The 20,061-nt window shown below is 40.0% G+C and overlaps 1 protein-coding gene across 1 annotated transcript; it reads right to left on the reverse strand.

Moving 5' to 3' along the window:
- Positions 1 to 92: 92 nt before the first annotated feature.
- LOC121909721 (protein sprouty homolog 3) lies at positions 93 to 18,641 on the reverse strand. The gene is given in 3 exon segments (XM_042430339.1): positions 93 to 264; positions 266 to 1,092; positions 17,738 to 18,641. Coding segments are annotated over 2 exon segments (909 nt in total). The 5' UTR covers positions 1,007 to 1,092; positions 17,738 to 18,641; the 3' UTR covers positions 93 to 96.
- Positions 18,642 to 20,061: the final 1,420 nt, after the last annotated feature.

Genomic DNA, 20,061 nt, shown 5'->3' on the forward strand with positions numbered 1-20,061 from the left:
TGTCACAATGTCAGCTGTGGCACTGTTGATTGGCGACAGCGTTGCTTTGGCGACGGCTAAGGGGAAACTGATTTATCTGGCCCCCATCCAGGCCTGTCATAACGGCTTCTCCAGGGCCTTGCTGCGGAGCGAAGGATGACCAGGGTTGGGGTTGGAGGCAGAGATCTTGCGGCACACAGTGTTGGTGTTGCTGCACCTGCAGCCAGGACGTGTGGCACGGTCATGGGCACACTGGCACAGGGCAAGGCACAGCCTGGCAGGGGGGGTAGCAGCAGAGGCAGGGCAGGCAGAGTGCCAATAGCCCCATGGTGCCCCAGCGGGCACAAGCGTGGGCTGGAGCACAGGAGCACGGCCGGTCAGCGCAGTTATCCTCGTCATCCTGGGCGGAACAGTGGTAGAACAGGCCTTTAACACAGCACAAGCAGGTGCCGTACTCCACGGCGCTCTCAGCAGAGCACAGACAGCGCTGTCCACAGGCCCAGCAGGAAGGCAGGCGGCGGGGGGCACAGCACTCTTGGCACTTACAGCGACCACACCGCTCACAGATGAACAGATGAAGGCCCAGCTCAGCCTCATCTTCTGCCAAGCCTTTACTCAGAGAAGCATCAGGCTTGAGTTCTCCTTTAGGTTGAGAACGAACCACCGAACCTAAGCCAGAGTGAGATGGTGTCAGACCTGCCAGTAGCCTCTGGTCTGAGGTGGCACTGGTCCGAGAGATGGAGGAGCTTATGGTACTGGAACGGCTCAGGTGGGACAGGTGTGCATGCTGCTGCTGACTTTGGCTACGGGGCATGGCAGAGTGCAGGGAAGTCTGGGGGTGGTGAGGGTATATTCCATGACCGTCATCATGAGCATAAAAAAATACGGACTGGGATACCGGTTCCGGTACCACGGGCCGCTCCACATAGTCATTGTTGGCCCGGATGGCACGGATCTGGTCGAGTGACAGCACTGGGACCTGCTGGAGGTCCAGCCCGTCCATCCTGAGGGAATGAGCAGGGTCCATCCTGGTGAGCCAGGCCGGGTGGCACCAGGGCTGCAGGCCGGGGCTGGGGCAAGGTGCTCCCAACGCTCACGGCACATCAGATAAACCTGTAAACACAGAGAGAAACACCATGACTGTGGTTTGTAATACTAAATTGAACTTTCGATGATTCCACCCCAGTAGCGCTCCAGACAATGATAATACTCACTTAGCAGACAAGCTTATTACAGACAAATACAAAATGCATTCACTTTATGGCAGCTAGCACAACTTAGGCTTTTTGAAACTTTGCCAACCTTGCAGTTATAAGCCTATTAATGTCACTGTAAGGTTAAAGCAGTGAGAAAATTTACCCCAGATTCTCTCAGACACAGTCAAGCTGCAAATCCAGACTATATACTGTATAACCACAATATATAACCATATAGTCTATAAAATGTCATAAAATTGTGGAAAAACTTCCCAGAGCATCAGGCAACATCTTAAAATTGCTTGTTTTGCCTGACCAGCAGTCCAAAACCCAACTGTATTAACCCAACTATATAAACGGAGAAAAGCAGCAAATTAGTAGTAGCAGAAAAGTAGCAGAAACCCAATGAAGAAATGATAGTCCTTCCCAGTGTTTGATTGACAGAAGAGGTTTGGGAAACGTACCACACAAATGCTGCTTGGTATCTCAGAGGTTTACCACTTAAGATTTTACTTTGCTTCAAACAAGCAAAAAAAAGTCACAGGTCACAAAAAGTCAGATATTGTAGCATCCTACCAAATAACAATTATGTATGTCATTATATATTTGTATTCTTCCATTATAATCATAGGTATAATGATTGTTTGCTGTGGAGAAAGAAAAATCAGAAAATACATTTAGTGAATTAAAATGGAGGGCAAATAGAAAATGAAATATTGATGTAAGGCAAACAAAAACATTTAATTTTGCCTCAATTACTGGCAGAAAGAGGCACCACATTGTGTACAGCAAACAGTGGCTTACATATTACTCCAAATATTCAAGCAGCATTTGATCAAAGATGGAGTTTGGCAGCACAGCTTCCAAACAACCATCAGCCATGTCATCATGACCGCTGAGGTTCTCCACTGCTCAGGCTAACGCTATTATTAGCCTGCCAGAGCCAGAGAGATACAGTCATGAGGTCCACACTGTAATTTAACATCTGTTGAACACAGCTGCTGCTGCCACAGAGGAAACCCACCTGCAGACAGAGAGGCTGGCACTGAGGCCAAGCAGTTAGACTGACTGTAGGGTAACAGTGCAGACGCAGGTTCAGTTCATGCAACGTGTGTTTGTGCATCAACAGATATGCTTCCTTTTGAATGGCTTAGTTTCTTTAGTTTATCAGTGAAGGTATCATTTCCACTGAGCAAAATGTCAGTAAAAAGATGCCTTATTTTAGAAAAACAGTTGATAAATATAAAAAAAACAGAGTTTTGGTCTTACCCTGCTTGTAAAAAATAAATAAAAATACATTTTTTTCATAGTAGTATTTTTATATAAACTGTTTTCATAATAATAAAAACTTATCTGCATGGTTACACTACTAGGGGTTAGGAGAATAAATATATCTATGTAAACTGGGTGAACTGATCCTTAAATGGGGATATGTTTTTGGGGCACATTTGCCCATCACACTTAAAGGTGCAGTGTGTAGAATTTAGTGTCATCTAGTGGAACGACTTGGCAGAAATGGAATATAATATTCATAAGTATGTTTTAATGAGTGTATAATCACCTGAAAATAAGAATCATTGTGTTTTTGTTACCTTAGAATGAGCCCTTTATATCTACATAAGGAGCAGGTCCTCTTCCACAGAGGCCACCATGTTGCACCACCATGTTTCTACAGTAGCCCAGAACAGACAAACCAAACACTGGCTCTAGAGAGGGCCTTTTGCGATTTTCATGCGAGTTTCACGGCTACTGTAGGTTCTCCTACACGCTGGGAGGGGAGGGGAGGTGTATTCATTCACTTGCAATCTGCAGCCTCACTGCTAGATGCCACTAATTGCTACACACTGGTCCTTTTAATGTGGTGGATTTTGTTTGCTTGTCCCACCTCAGCTGTACCGGCTCCCTAACCTTTGGCCAAATTTGGGGTTTTATGACTTCAGTAAACAAATCCTAAACAATCCTCTGAAATTACTTGAAACTACTGAACTACTACTTTACATCCATGTTTTTCTGCATTTGCTGGTTCAAAGTGAAAGTTGACAAGACATGTTTTTTGCTTTCTTAAAGACTTTATTTGATAAAATGTGACCAACATCTTCCTTCTCCCAAGCTTTTGTTATAAGCAAATTTCCTGTCTGACACCTGTCTGTTGGCTTTGTGTACATTTTTGCTGCCTCCGTACATTCTTTGGCAGCTCTAAGAATATGTTTCATTATGCTGTTACCACTTAAATCACTGTGGAAATGGACCAAACCAAGAGTTAAACCGACCACAAAAAAAGAAGTGTAAAGTGGTTATAGTAGCTTAATAATATCCTCCAAGGTGTTGTGATATATGAAAATGTAGTTTCATTGTAATGTTGGGTAAGACAGCAACTAAACTGTGGCTCAGCTTGACGGTTCAATCCCTGGCTCCCCCTTTACATATGTAAAAGTGTCCTTTAGCAAAACACTGAACCCCCTAGCAGCTCACAATGGTTAGTCCAGTGCCTTGCATGGTAGCTCAGTGCCATTGGAGTGTGTGAATGGCTGGATGAGAGGCAAATTGTAAAGTGCTTTGGATAAAAGTGCTATATAAAAGCAGTCCATTTACCATTTACCATAAATACTTAAAAGGTATTATAAATTTGCTTACAAGTGCAGTAAATGCACAAGCAAAACAGGCTAAATTAAATAAAACGTCTGAGTGTAGCTGAATGCATATGCAGCTGATTTGATTCCCTGGTCAAACATCAGATGAGCCCTGAATGAAAAGACAGAACTCAGACAAAAAAAAAAAACTCTGATATTGTGATATCTGCTGCTAGCTTTGGAAGGAAAATGTGTTTCTTTGTGTGTGTGTGTATGATAAAAAACAGTAGAAACCCTCTCCAACCAGCATGCACAAATACTTTACACTCATATATATATATATATATATATATATATATATACACACACATGCACGCTAAGCAGCACACACACAAAGATGCTGCAGTCTTGCCAAGTGGCCAAGGGGAAGAGATGGCTGGCTCGCTCCTCACGTTGGGCTGGTCCTCTCGGAGAGTAATGAGGCCAAATGGAAATGCATTTAAAGCAGCTCAGATCATGAGATTAGATAGAGGAGGAACCGCAGCAAATGACCATCTTTGGGCTGCGTTCACGTGAATCCAGAGTCATTCTAAAAACACTGTTAATGTATCAAAAGTTTCCCGTTCACATCTGTTTTCCTCAGATTGTTTTCTTGCAGTACAGATCTACACTGAGCTGCCAGAACAAAAGAGAAACAGTTAAATGTCTTTTTCCTTGACTTTTCTGTTCAGGAGTATATGGTTGAAGGAAGCAATACAGTGTTGTGACCATTCAGGCGTCCGTGTGCTTCCTCCACAGCGTCTGAAACACCCTCCCTCCCACAACTTTCTAACATGGGTTTTCATGGGTTTGGGGGGGGAGGAGGGGGGTGGCTGTTTTCGACAAGCCTTCTTGGTCTGTTGTGTGAAGGTGAGAAAGTAGAAAGCATTTGAACTTCTCTCCCGAGCTCTCGTTCTCAATTTTTCATAATTACAACCAATTTCGACAATATGAATGTCTTAGAGGAAAGACTGTCAGAAAGTGCAGCTCACTATTCCCATATCTGAAGAATAATTGTGTCTCTGGCTTTTCACCCCGCCTTCGACTGTGGTTGTCAGAACACATACTTTTATCTTCAGATATAGTCAGACAACACATATAGTAGTATGTACTAGTCTGTTTTGACCACAAGCCGATCTTCAGACCAGGTGTCGCTCTGCTTGCTCTTTTCTTTCTTGCAAGTTTGAATTATTATTCTGCAAAGGTATATGTAGACGTCTCTGCAGTCACGGAAGCTCAGAGATGAGCCTATAAAAGAAACAGCTTTGCGAAACACATGTCCATGTTCCAGCCCTTAATCATGTCAGACTTGCACTGATTAATTGAAACGATCGATCAATTATATTATCATTTTCAGTTGTATTATCTATTTTTGTTGTTTGTTGCTACTGATTCATCTTTTTCAGCTAAACATTACTGAGACTGTATCAGTAGAAAATCCAAAGTGGACATCATAGTCCTCATCTGGGACCCCACATCTGCAGCAGCAACTATACAGAGGTTTACTAAACAGTAGGGCTGGATGATATGGTTGAAATCATGATCAGTCATGATTTTCATATAGTTTTTTTCATTATCAATATATTATATATCATAATATGGTCAGGTTTCTGCTACACAACAAATTGATTTTCACCACAGCCAGTACATCAAATTAAAAAAAAAAACTCTTTAAACATTAAATTAAGAAATAACTGAACCAAACATAAAACTGGTCAGTAAATTATAAAATGCCCTGTTTATGTGCAGTTATGTAAACAGTTCAGTACAGAAAGTAGAAAAAGACAAGCGGCCTCTGGAAAATGTAGTGCAAAAGCAAGAGAAGAGCAAACAGAAGAGGGGATGGGGGAGGTGGATGAAACCCAAGAATGGCAATCCATCATTGAGAGGGAAGGAAGGAGAGATGATTAGCATGCAAAAACAAAAATAAAACAAAACCAACAAAAAAAACCCTCTTCCTGTCCTCCAGGCTTTCCAAGGAGAGACTTTTGAACAAATTCTGGCTCTATACCCCTCTAGCCTCTCTGTATCCATCACTCAGTCACTTCCTTCCAGAGGTCCATCCATAAAGCGACAGATAAGGGGGCCCAGGTTGGTTAGATGAGGATGCATTTTCAAATTAGTCCGAGGAAAGAGGAGAAGTCCTGGTGACTAATCTCATCAGGCAGAGCGGTGGCCGCAGCTTGCTCATACTCTGCCCGCCTATCAGCCCATCTAATTGTTAAAAAGAAGAGGCCTGCCGTCCATTTCCATGACCTCATATTTACTTACTGGTCGGTCGAGCCGACCATTGCCAATCCCCAATGTGACACAAATACTGCAAGTTATGTGAAAAAAGTTAGAAAAAGTGTCCTCTTGGGTGGAAAAATATAGCGGAACATCCCTTCAATCTCAACTTCATACAAACTAGTGTTGAAATGATCCAATCAACGGACATTAATAACAGTTGAGTCATTTAAAAATGGTTCCATCTTATCAAATGTTGATCAAAATGGTACAAATGATTCATTGGGTTTTAGACTGTTAGGCAGACAAAACAAGATACGTCCAGTCATCATCATGAGCTCTAGGAACGTGTGCATGAATTGATTAATCAAAGAAAAGAATTGTCAGATTAACTAGTATTGAAAATAATCGTTAGTTACAGACTAAAACAAACATTCACCCAAATGTCGGCTTATTTCATGATGAAATCTTTCCCCACAAGGATATACAAAGTGGATAGAGGTGTCAATTTATTTTCCAATTTTATTTTTTAAACCGTATTTCTAGCAGACACGTGGAGGAAAATAAAAGTCTGTCTCAGTGTCTCTGGCGTCTGCGTTAGCGCTTCACCTGATTCGGCTACGCTGATTGGCTACGTCGAGGGTTACAGTTGTTTTGGGTAGTGATGCTCAGTTTGTCTGGATGTCTGTGCTGGAGAGTGTCTGTTATCAATCCCCCAGCAACAACAGCTGGGATGAGAGCTCTGTGTGTGTGTGTGTGTGTGTGTGCGTGCGTGTGCGTGTGTGTGTGTGTGTTAGAGAATGGTGGAGGGCGGGGCAGGCTGCACCCTCCCCTCTCACATTACAAGTGGAGCTGAGGGGATGTGTGTGTGTGTGTGTGTGTGTGTGTGTTTTCTGTGTGTCACGTGTGTGTTAATGTGTATGTGATTGTGTGAGGATTCTGGGTAGCTGACTTCCCAAACATGATTTCCAAGAACACATCTTCCAGTAGAAGAGGCGAGGCGGGGGGGCGGGGGGGGGGGAGGCAGACCACAGAGCAGTCATTTACTTTGGTATTTTGTCTGATTAAAACATTGCAAACTGCAAAAATTATCAAAAATTGCCGGTGTGTTTTTAGAACTTAATGTGAGTTTGCGTGGTGGTGTAGTTTTATAATGTACAAGTCCATATTTATTAAGGTTTTTTATTTTAACCATCCACTTAAAGGACAGGTTCCCAATTTTTCAAGTCTGTCTTAAAACAATAGTCAGATACCCAAATGAACATTGAAACAGGTTTTGCTCGCTGTTATCATTGCTCCTGTTCATATTGACCATTACAAGATCCCCTCCAAACGAGCTTACAAATAGTGACGGGGGCCAAAATCCACAGTCCTCATTTTGAGAATAAATGTATTTAAATGTAGTTTATATGATGATAATATGAGCCTTCAGTCATCTGAGTTTGTCAGAGTGAATATCTTCCACAGTTGGTCTTTTTAGTAAAAATTTCCCTCTTTGTGTCTCACAGACAGTGTTTTCCTGTCCAGCTGCAGTGGAAGGATAATAAAAAAAAAGATGGAATTTGGCACTAAAAAGACTGTAACTTTGAAAGATTTTGACTTGATTTGACTAATTTGGACGACTGAAGCCTCATTATCATCCTCTGTGTGGAGGCTGTGGATTGATACTGTATTATAAGGATATCCTAATGGTCAGTATGAACAGGAAGAATGATCACAGCAAGAAAAAACTGTCCACTGATTATTTTGGGCACCTAACTATTGTTTAAGAACAGTCTGAACAGTTATGAACCTATCCTTTTAATTGGATTTGGAAACACACCATGGATGAGGACATATTTTTTTCCTCATAAAAATGACTTAATGGTAAGTGACTTATTTAAGTCAGTTACCATTGTTACTGATTTACTTTTATAACGTATATTTTTATAAGAGGATGTTGTAAAAATAGTCCAAATTATATGATAACAATATGATACACGGGTCTCTGTACTGATACCAATTTTTTTCAATACTGTATATTAAAAGAAATCTCTACAAACAAAAAAATGAGCCAGAGCAAATACATAAAGGTCCAACATTTTCTCATTCTCATCTGATAAAAAGATTAATTTAACAAGACATAGAATCTGATTAATTGACCATTTAATGCCAACTTGTGATAATAATTCTACAGCCACATTTTACTCAAAAACAATGTACATATGATACCCAAAAATGTTTGTCTTTCTTGGTGTTTCTAAAACCTCCACTGCTGAGTTACACCTGAAAATTGATCATTTTGTTTTGGCCCTTCTTATATTTCCACATCCTTTTTTATATTTGGACCACATGCTCCCCTCATCATTGATGTTCCCACAAATGCAACTGACGCTCAGGGGAAACTTGATGCAGGTTTATGGCTAACACAGAACCAACACGGCCGGCAGCACAATGAGTGTTTTATTTAGTAGATAATCCATCTGGCTCAGAGGAGGAAAGGAAAGAGGATGGGAGAGGCATCCATCCATCCTCTCCATCTCTCTCTCTATCACTCTCTCCCTCTGAAACTGGTACTCAATAACATTATGGGGGAACAATAAAGTAGTATTTATACATATAATATGACATTTTAGTGAGTGTGAGAGAGTTAGTGTCACAAATACACAATGTCTTTGTTCATTTATCTTTTTTTCTATGATGAATTTCCAAAGCATTGCTCGTGTAAAATATATAAAACGAATGTGAAGCAAACCAGAGAGAAACAGTCACAGTGAGCTGGTGTTTCAACAGGCCGTCAGTGGTAACCTGAGGATAGACCTCTGTGCTGGGGGAGTATCAGTGGTGAGCCTCTGCCCTGGGATGGACACACATACATACATACTCACACACTCCTGCTCTCATCACTCTTTTCCACAAAAACACACACTGTATACATTTTATCTCTGCTGGCCAATCACCAGTTACACTGCCAGGTTTCATCTGAGGCTTCTGGCTGCTGTGTAACTGAATAAAAATGCATAAAAACATATGTTAAGTTATGTAAGTTAAGAATACACACATATGTTAATACATACATAAGTCAAGCATTCACATATTTCTTAAATATTTGGTTTAATGTGTCGATGTACAGTTTTTTTTAAACATACTCTCCACTTTTGGGCTTATTACATTTCTGGGCAGCACTTCCAGAAATCCCTTGTCAATTAAAGTTAAGGACTGAGTTTGAGTTTCTTAAGGTGGAACTCTTTTCTTTCTCTTTTCAGCTATCACTGTTCATGCTAGCTATCAAGTTCTTCTTCTACTTTTCAAATAAACCAGAAACATAAAACACATCACTTCTTTTCATCTAGGTGAGAGACACCAGCTAGTAATAGTTTGAAAAGGCAGAGCTGCAAAGCATCAGCTGTAGAAAATGGCAAAACAAATTTATCTGTGTAAAAATGTTGATGTATCATTCAGACATGAGCTAAAATACTTAAATGAGTGCTAATAAACTGCAAAAACACACACACACAGACATCTATTTGTCACTGGCCTGCCTGTCTGCATCCACTGTAGTGAGTGAGTTCAGTATTTTGCAACATCCATTAGCTAATTGTTGGTCTTCTGGCAATAATGTTTGGCAGCTGACGATCAATGTTCGGATGTGGTCTATGCACAACGCACTGCCAAGGAGAGTTTTTAAAATGGTCCCTTTTAAACACTAACTTAACACCCCATGAAAATCTTGTTCCTGCTGAACTCCAGTAACCTTTGCAGTGATGAACAGATGTACTCCAGGACTCTGTGACATCACTGTCGGGTGTGGTTACAGGTGCTTGACACTCTTTAAGTAACTGCAGTGCTAAGATGACAAATTGTATGTTGCTGTCCGAGTGATTTTAAAGTTTCTGCAAGGTCATTTTCTTTGCATACAGAAATGAAACCATTTGCGTTCTGAAATCTAGAAATCAGATTTACAGTGAGGTTTGGAAAATGGGCAATAGTGGAAACCATTTATAATTTGTAGTTAATGAGCTAGAACATGCAAAACCAATGTCTTTCATGAGTCATCTATGATGTGCAAAAAAAGAAGAGAACTTCTGTGTGGGCACAGGAGCAGTACATACTTTGACCTCTGATTTTCTGTTTTTATGTGTCACACATAGTTTGTGCACATTGAGGCAAATCGTCCCCTCAAAACCTACTTCTCAAACAGATGATGGCAGATTATGTACTGTCTATTTCTCAGACAGTCTTCAGAACTATTAAAGTCTCTCACCTGCGTGGTGAAACAACCCCTATGAGTCCCTCAGTTAGCCCATTTGAACATTTACATGAATGTCACATATAATTATTTGAGGAAATATATTTGAGTCTTCACAATTGTTTGACAAAAATGATATCCTACTGTTTTGACCTAAAAAAAAAAAAAAAAGTCAGTTTTTGCTTCATGACCAAGTGGGGTCCCATTCTTAAAGTAGCCTCATCATAAGGATAAACCTGGCAATATTATACATTTTTCTTTTAATCAACAAATCCAATGAAAAGACTCACACCAACAATTAATTGATTATGCTAATTCCTCTATGCTGTAGACCTCCATGTTGTGCAAAAACAATTAAAAACACATCAATGAGCCCCACCATTGCACTGGTTGACTTGTTCCTTCATTATCATGAACACAAACACTGTATTTTATTTTGGCTCAATCCTACTTACAGCATCCTACTACTGTTAATACTCACAGGAGCACCAAATGTATATAAAACCGCTGCTGAAAATAGTCCCCAACAAATGCATCCTGCTGTTTGAGTAACGTTTGCTAAAAACTACAGATTTTTCAATGAAACTATTGTGAGCCAGGGTTTAACTTACAGTATGTTTTCATCTGATTATGACACTGTAAATGCAAACAAAAAAGAAATATATAATGTGTGTTGTACTTCACTTTATTTCTTTTTCTTTTTTTTTATTTAGTCATTTTAAATCTCCCGTACAGGAATGTAGAACTCATTTCATAGACATATTTACTGCTCAATTAAAAGTTGGTTTGTAGAAAATGTACAAACCAAACTTAAGTTTCATCCCTCCTGGTAGTCTCAGTATTGAAGACGAAATCCGTGTAGTGGGAACCATTTAGGCTTAAAAACTAATTCAGATGTCAGAAGCAGACAGAAACTTATAAACTGTGCTGGTCTCTTGTCTGCCCGCTGACTCTCTCACTTCCGCTGAGTCTGGACTCGACCTGCTGATGGTCGATGGAGTTTAATGGACAGAGCATCACTGCATCTCTCACCAATGACATCATGGTTTCAGGCTATTTTAAAACTGACTGCAGTGACCCCTCGCCTTGGAATGAGGAGGGGTTGCCCTCTCCTCTCCTTTCCTGTCTTCTCCTCCTCTATCCTCCCTTCCTCTCATTCCCCCCCCCCCCCCCCCCCCCATCCTCTCACCTCCTCTCGTCCCCTTACATCACCTTCACCGCCTCCCTTCATTCTTCCCTTTCATCCCCTCCCTGCTGTCCTGTTTTTTTTTTTTTTTACTCCCCTCACTCTTGTTGCTCTTCTCTCCTTTTTGGCCTCCTTGGTTTCCTTTTCATTCCTCTTGTTCTCATCGAAGGATAAAACACATTCTTTTAGGAGAACATGGGCTCCATATATAATAACATACATACATAATAACACTTTATAAGTGACTGTCGCAGTAAATAAATAACCCAACAAGAACCTACAAGCGACACATTTTAGGAAATCTGCTCGTTTTTCAGCAGAGAAGATCAATATTAATTTAATCTCAGTGCATTCAGCATGCCAGTGAGTTTAACAACTTTGAAAGTGAAAAAACACACCTTCCAATAACTCCAGACAGGGCCATACCCAGGATTTTAGAAATACTGAAATGATTAGTCTGAGTTACTCCAGCACATCCATAACCCTCTATGAAATGTGTAGCTAGACCCCAAAAAAGACTGTATTTTGTCACATTATATTTATTACTTAAACTGTGCAGTTACAGTCAAAAGTTTGGACACCTTCCCATTCCCTTGAATGAGAAAGTGAAAAAACTATATCGATATTGACTTAAAAGAACATATGAAATGTGTTACTTCCCTATGATTATAAATTGTAACAAGGATCAAACTTAACAACCCAGCCATCAGGACAGGACTTCTGTAACGTTGTGGTTAGTTTAGACATAAGCACAATGCATAAACCAGCTGCTCTGAAAACCACAATGGTAAAAAAAAAAAAAAAGATACAACTCTGAAATACACTGAGTTACAGTAGCTGACAAATTAGAGCTTTAAATTTCTAAGCAGTCAACATTACAAGCAATCAGCAGTAAAGAGATAGAAATAAGAGAGTGAGAAGTACATAAGGACAAAGTTAGACAGGAGAGACAATAACAGGCTTGTTGTCATTTAATGGGAAGAAGGGAGCAAGATAGTAGGTCCAGTTTGTGTTTTTGTGTGTTGGTTGGAGAGAGCGAATGAAAATATGGAATAAATGAAATGCAGAGTGAAAATATAGAAATTAATGATATAGCTTCAGTCTACATCCGCAGTATACTTATATTTAGCTTAATTGTTATGTGTATATTGGTATTTTATCATCTGGTTTTATAACTTTATTACTACTAGTCTGTCATGTATTAGTGGAAAAGTAGTCATATCTTTAAGTAAAAGTTAAAATATAGAAGCAGTAGCAGCAATATAAGTGGAACACCTACCCAAACCCCATGTGCATGAATATATTTTTCCTAAAGAGACCCAACCTGAGACCTACAGTGAAAAAACAGGACCCAGCCTGACCCACTTAAGCTGACCATTATTTGGACCCAGCCCAACTCAGGCCTGGGTTGGGTTGGGTCCCATTCATTAGGAACAGAGTGGTCCTGTGAAGACCTCATTCAGTACCACAAAACTGTTACTTTACATAGTTCCACCTTGGCTTTTCTGCTCACATTGGATCTGAAATAAAACAGTGACTTTGAGGTTAAAGTGCTGACTTCTAGCTTTAAAGAGGACATAACATGCACGTTTCCAGGTCTGTATTTTCATTCTGGGGCTGTAAAAGTACAGCCCCAGAATGAAAATATAGTATATTTATCTTATACTTGCTCTTTATGCAGCCCCTCAGTTCAGCCTCTGTCTGAAACAGGCCGTTTTAGCTCCTGTCTCTTTAAGACACCCTTCCCAATGAACCCACTCTGTTCTGATTGGTCAGCTTCTGGAAGCTGCTCCTCAGTAGTTTTGGAGGCTACGTAAACATGCAGTAGTAGTTTAATTTCACTTCTTTTTCTATGTATTAAAAATACATACATATAAACTTCAAAAATGCATCCCTACACGTTCAAGCCCAAATCTAATTGCTATAACATTAGCAAATGATCTTAGCAACAAAGGCTTTTGTCCATTTGTTCATTTGTGGGCATGTGCAAATGATCGGTTTAATAGGGAAGTGGTGGTAACTTTCTTAACAAAGTATTGACTGCAGGCTAAAGCCCTGGCTTTTGACTTGAAGGCAGCCTTTGTGTGTGTGTGTGTGTGTGTGTTTTTTTTGTTTGTTTTTGTTTTTACATACATTCACCCCAAGTTTTGGAACTTTGACTATGTTTAACACAGATGTCAGACATTATAACTGCATCTATGGCTGCATTTATATAACACTTTTATCCAATATAAATGACAGGAAATCACAAGAAGCATGATATGTCCCCTTTAAAGGTTGTTTGAGGATGTAAGAATCCTAGTTGTGTATTTTTGATCCACTCTGATAGACAACATGTTTGTTTGTTGCTAATGCCATCAAAAGTGTGACAGGAAGGCACTCTACTAGCAAATTCTAACTAGGGTGTTACTATTATGCAAAGTCATCACAAAGGGCTTTAACACATGAAATCAATAAAACTCAATTAAGTTGTATAGCTAAAGAGAATTATGTCCTGTGTTGTATATAAGCATATTTAAATCAGCAGATTCATAAGGTCAAAACATTTAACTACAGTGTTGCCAGCTTTTCTGAGTGCATGGCATGACTGTATGTGTGTATGTGTGAGGCCCGTCAGGCACTAAGACCCAGGGGCCTTCCTCGTGATGCCCTCCGGGAGCACAGCAGGATTGAATGACAATAAACTGGATGAGATACCGGATGTGCCGAATCTGACCCCAACGGAAAGACTGAAATAGACACTGCAGACCAGCAAGTCCAGGCAAGGGGGAGAGGGGGGGAGAACAAGTGGGGAAGGAGGACGAGAGGAAGGGAAGAGACAGTGAATGAGTGGGGGATCGTGATGCCAACAAGGATAAAAAAAATGAAAGTGGTGGAACCAGAGGTGGAGGAACAGGGATAAAAATGGAAAAAGTCAAAACAAGCTACAGAGGAGGAGAGCATGGGAGAGAGCTGGAGAGGAAGTTGTAGTTTTAGGAAGTTATTTGAAGACATGTTCACTGAAATTGAAGAACACCAGATTTCATGTAACAATCTACTCAGCCCATCAGCCTAAATAGAAAACAATGATATAAGATATAAGACAATAGGTTTGTTATGTTTGCCTGAAATCAATCCTGGTTTTGGTATAAGCATTCGTGGGGAATTATCTCTGCTCAAAGCAAAGGACTAATGAAAACTTCCCTCTCGAAACTCTCAGAGTACTATTTTCAGAGGGTTTTATTAATATTGTTTTCAGTGGAAGATTTTACTATCACAAGCTCTCTGCGCTGTGGTTCAATGAATTGTAATTGCTTCCACTTATTTTAGTTAAAAATAGTCTAAATTTTGTCTTTAGCGTTTTTCCTCCCTGCTAAGAAATAACAACTCACTCACCAGATGTGTTTGAACATTCACTGCCAATGTTTTTTTCTATATCTGCACACGGAGACTACAACAACTACAGTATGGTTAGTAAACAGTTAAGGTTAGGCAAGTAAGACACTTGATTAGATTTAGGCAAAGAAGGATTAAAATAACTGCTTAGTTGGGCTCCCCGTGGCTTTGGGTTTACGATGCCGACCACATTGTCCCCGGCTCCTTTCTTGTCATCTCTCTGCTGTTGCTGCCTAATAAAGGCATAAAATGGGATTGATCGTGGTTAGAAACCAATGTTGACTGTCGGGAGCAAACGGGAAGCGAGTGATCTCCCGACTTCCGACGTTTTGTTGACCCAACCAACCATCCCAACCTACTCTCTTTCCAAGTTTTGGCGGCTATATAACAACATCACCGCACTATTTCTTCCCTTTCTCCCAACAGACAAGAGTTATAATCCCTACGGCCATTGAAGGTCAAAACAAAACAAATTTTGGGCAGTTGCTGAAATGACTGATACTGACTTTTTTTCTTGGGAGGACAGTCTCAGAAATAACTACGGGGGAAACACTGGAAGAGATGGCATAATAGCTACAGTAAACCTGTTAGCTTGGCACTGTTTTAGGAGTTAAATAGAGGCATTTGGCTTAATCTTACTTGTATTTATTTATATACAGTTGTCATCTCTCTATTGCTTGTATGTAAAGTCACAAGAAAGTTGGTTCCTGGAAAGAGTTTTGACTGTTAAAAACTTACTCCATGTGCAAAGAAATCATTGTATAAATCATAAAGCTTTTTTAATGATTTATAACAGTTGCCAAAGACTTTTCTGTCAATCAACTGATCAATCCACTAATGAATTCAGCACTAGTTGAGACTAATCCACTATGGGAAAACAATGAATGTAAATTTTACTCGAAAACAGAAGTAGGGTTTTACTGTTCACTTCAATGCAGTGATTGTTTTCTTGTGACATCTAGTGACTTTCGGAGGAACTACACCTTATAACATTTGTACAATCACTGCCTTCTTGTTGCCAAGTACTCATTCATTAATGCACTTCCCAGAGATCACCTGTGACTCAAACAGTGAGGGCAAAACTATGGCGTCATCTTTCTCAGAATTTCTGCTGATTTTAACATTTTGAGTGTCTGTAGATGGTGCTTTGTCTTTTTTTTTTAGCCATGGTGGCTGTCATCCTGTTAATTACCCAGTTCATTTTTTATTTATCTCAAACTGTCGGAAAATACAAAAATGTAATTTCTATGTAGCAGAAGATAACGAGAAGACAGTGAGTTCTTTGAAGAAGAAATGTTAAAGCTTTTGTGAACTGTATACTGTTATTTTCAGTCAGATAAAAAGTAGCTAAACTATGTGTTTACTCTACTGTGTTTTTATACCTTAAAGAAGACTTGCTTTCTTTTTCTTCTAAATTCAGTTGGGAATTCACGCTATTTTTACAAAGTATTTTTACTGTGAATCTTTTCTCTGTTTCTACAAGGTTGTGGTTCTATAGTGCATTAGAGTCAGTGCATTAGCTCTTCTGCTATGGCATAAAAACCTTCCATCCCCATTCGCACCCTCCCCCTCTCTCTCTCTCTCTCTCTCCATCCATCTAACCATCCATCCATTTCATCGTTCGTTCATCTATCCGCCATATTCCTCCACTCCACACATACTGTCCCCTCCCTTCCATCCATCCATCCATCCATCCATCCATCCCCTGGTCAATCCCTCTGCCTGATGCTACCGCGCCTCTCATCCCATTCACTTTCTCTCTCTCTCCCTCCCTCCCCATCAGTCCGCCCCATCATTTGCTCATCCACCCGCCCCTCCAGTCCCACCCCAGCGGAGATGGGTATTGACATTCTGCATCCGACCTTGAGGACAATCAATCCCAACCCCACATGTCCCCATCACAGTTACACACACACACACACACACACACAAACTGCTAAAACACACTGAGGCTAATGTTAATATGCAGCCTAACAATCAGTTAATATGACTATTTCCCTCTGTTCCATTTGTGATTCATTAATATACTCTTAAGTCACATAAGAGTTTAAAAGTTACTTCAAAAGTTGGTAAAAAAAAAACACAAATTGCATGTTACTAAGGAGACTAATAAATTGTCACATAACTAATTCACTCCCACCAGGGAGGTGACAGTTTGCACACATCACCCATCCACAGGCCAAAGCATACAACGAAACATTAAACTGTAGTAAATACTGACCAACAATGATGAGAAGTAGATGTGAAGTACACATATATAATGTTAAAGCCGAGATGGATTGATGGATTTTTAAAAATCATCACAGTATGAAACTTTTTTTCCCAACCCAACAGCTAAGACAGGAGATGGAAAACAGGGCAGGAACAGAAATGTATCTGAGTAAGATTTGATCTATTTGAACAAATCAGCAGCTGCATAATTGACCACCGATCAAAAAGTGGAAAGAAAGATATTTAGGAGATACCTTCTTCTCTCCTCTTCATCTCGTGCCTCTGGCTGCAGAGGATTTGGAAAGTGACAGTTTTCACCTGGAGTTACCTGCTTGCTCTGTTTGATAAATAAACCTCACGCTCTGTGCACTTTTCTGTTTCGTGTTCGTACCAGATCTTCATACTTGATCTCATAAGAAATTTTGGCTAATTCATAAGAAGGTAAATGGCTTGTTTAAGTGGATTGTTTAAGCCCCTTTAAAAACGGAAGTAAAACTGACAAAAACAATACGGTATAGTGAGACTCTCTACAATCGCTGCCTTGATATCAAGTTAAAAACTTGAAATAAAATCCTATCCCAAGATGCAACGGCTGTTTGCAAAGCGACACAAACCCCTTATGAATAATTCTTTACATCATCAAATGGAACTTTTTCATTCCAAGGTCACACAAATCATCAATAGTTCATTAGCAGATCGGATGGCGGCAGGATGAATTTATGCTTACCTCTGATTGGTGGGAGATCCATTCTGAGGTGGCGTGCTGGGGTGTCCTGGGTGTCCGTGGGTGCGTGTGTGTGAAAAATCTCTACAATCTTCCTATAATATCCTTTTTAATGACTTACAGTATGTCTGTGGAAACCAGTGGTGAATTTATCTTGACTTAATTTACGTGTACTTTACTTCATGCAGTATGTTTTTGATGTCTTTATCTTACTTTTTGGTGCTGCAGGATGTTATTTTGCTAAAATGCATATATGATATCCCTCTCTACTGTAATTCTATAACATTACTGTAGCCCTGTTGTTTTAAGGATGTGTGTTTGTAGGGTGATAGATGGCTGGGAGGATGCTCTCTCTCAGTGTGATGCGCCCTCCTCCTCCTCCTCCTCCTCCTCCTCTTGCTCTTGCTCCTGCTCTTCCCGGAGATCTTGCAGGAGCGCTCTGATACTGGTGCGTCCTCCTGAGGTCACCTCCTCCTCCACCTCCCAAAAAAAACCAACCGGTCCCTTTTACGCACGGCGCATCGAAGCGCTCCAGACTCTCTGACCAAGTTTTAAAGACATTCAAGTTGCCGAAGATGCTCGTGATATAAGGATCCTGTCAGGAAACAGGCAGAGTTTTCACGTTTGATTCTTATATCTGCAGTTTTCAGAGAGAAAAGTGTCCGTGGTTGCAGGAGGAGAAGTGGTGGATTAATCTCCACGCTGAGTAGAAGGAGCGATGTGAAATACTTGCAGCGGTGCAGTATTTGTAGGGGTTTAAAAGGAAATGATGATGAAAAAGAAATCAGCAGCTGGAGGTTGAACTGAGAGGCTTCCACAGTCAGAGATTGAATGCAGAACTTTAAAAAAAAAAAAAGCTTCCTTTCTGTCCTCTCAAAGAAATGTCTTCCCGTCCTGCTGTAGTTTCCTCTCCTCTCCCCGAGAGATGAATGACTGAGAGCTGCATGCACTTTCTCTCTGTCTCTCTTTCTCTCTCTCTCTCTCGCTCTCTCTCTCACTCACGCACACACACACACACACACACACACACACACACTCTCCAGTCACCCCTCCTCCTCCCTTCCTCTCTCTCTGTCACTCCTCTCTCTCCACCCCCACCCTCTCCCATCATTGAACTCAATTCAATTCAGTTCAGCTCTATGAACATGACGGGGCGGAAGCCTCTATCTTACTAAAAACAAGTGTTGATCCTTTTGGGTAGCAATATATTAACAGATTACGTAAACATGATATTTTAATTTTCTTCTATGTATTTTATTTCCAGCTTAAACCAGTTTGTTTTATTTGAGGCTCATGTGCAATAAAATGGGATCCATGTCAGTCACTCTAAAGTAGCTGTAAAGCCCTTTATAGAAAAATGAAAATAGATTTCTTTCTGATCAGGAAATCTTTCTCATACTCAATGAAATTAATTTGTGCCACCTTGCAAAATAAGTGGTTTAATGTAGTGACTACTTGTGGGGGTAGTTGGCAAACAAACTGGTAAGTTGTTAATGCTAGCCAGCCACAACAGACTGTCAAATTAGCTGACTAACTTCCAATTTTCAAGCTAGCAAGCTCAGTTGCTAACTGGACAATTAAGAACACACAAGCTGTGTTCAAAATCACTCTATATTTTCTATTTAGTGCTCGATATTTCCACCATTTTATTTGTGTCTAATTTCTTATTGTGGAATTTGTGCTTTATATACATTACTGCCCTCAAAAATTGCCTTGGTGAAACGACAAATGTAGTGTCCGTAGCATGTACACTAGTTTTGCTAAATTGCACAGTGTTCATTTCATTTTCATCTATAAAAAGGCAATGCAACAATGGGTGTGAAAAGAAGGACAGCATGTACAGTACTGTAAGGCTGACAACAAGTACAACAACAACAAGATGATTATGTAATCAGAAAAATTATATGAATCACGTGTTTCTTGGGTAGACCACATGCTCAACCTGTAAAAATATAATCAAGGATCTTTAATTAACAAGAGAAATACATTTCTTCAGTGCTTCTTGTCAGTGTCTATAAAAGAATCTTGATTATATTTTTATTTACTATATATTATATTTGAATGTGCCATCTCATTATAAAACGCTAATGGTTTCTATTTTTTTCTGACTGCAATAGATTTATTCAAGTCCAGCTCAAATAAAATTAGCTTTTTTTCCGCTACAGTATAAATATCTGTCCTGTACATAATAACATAATATCTTGCGTTCTACCTTTTTAAGAAAAAAAAAAAGGTAACCAAAAGGGAGAAATACGCATTTTTTTTATTTTTAGTTTCATGATGGCACTCCCTAATTTTGTTTTAATTCAACTGAATTCCGTTAGCTC

The sequence above is a fragment of the Thunnus maccoyii genome, chromosome 13, assembly GCF_910596095.1.
Source record: "Thunnus maccoyii chromosome 13, fThuMac1.1, whole genome shotgun sequence".
In the NCBI taxonomy this organism is placed as follows: domain Eukaryota; kingdom Metazoa; phylum Chordata; class Actinopteri; order Scombriformes; family Scombridae; genus Thunnus; species Thunnus maccoyii.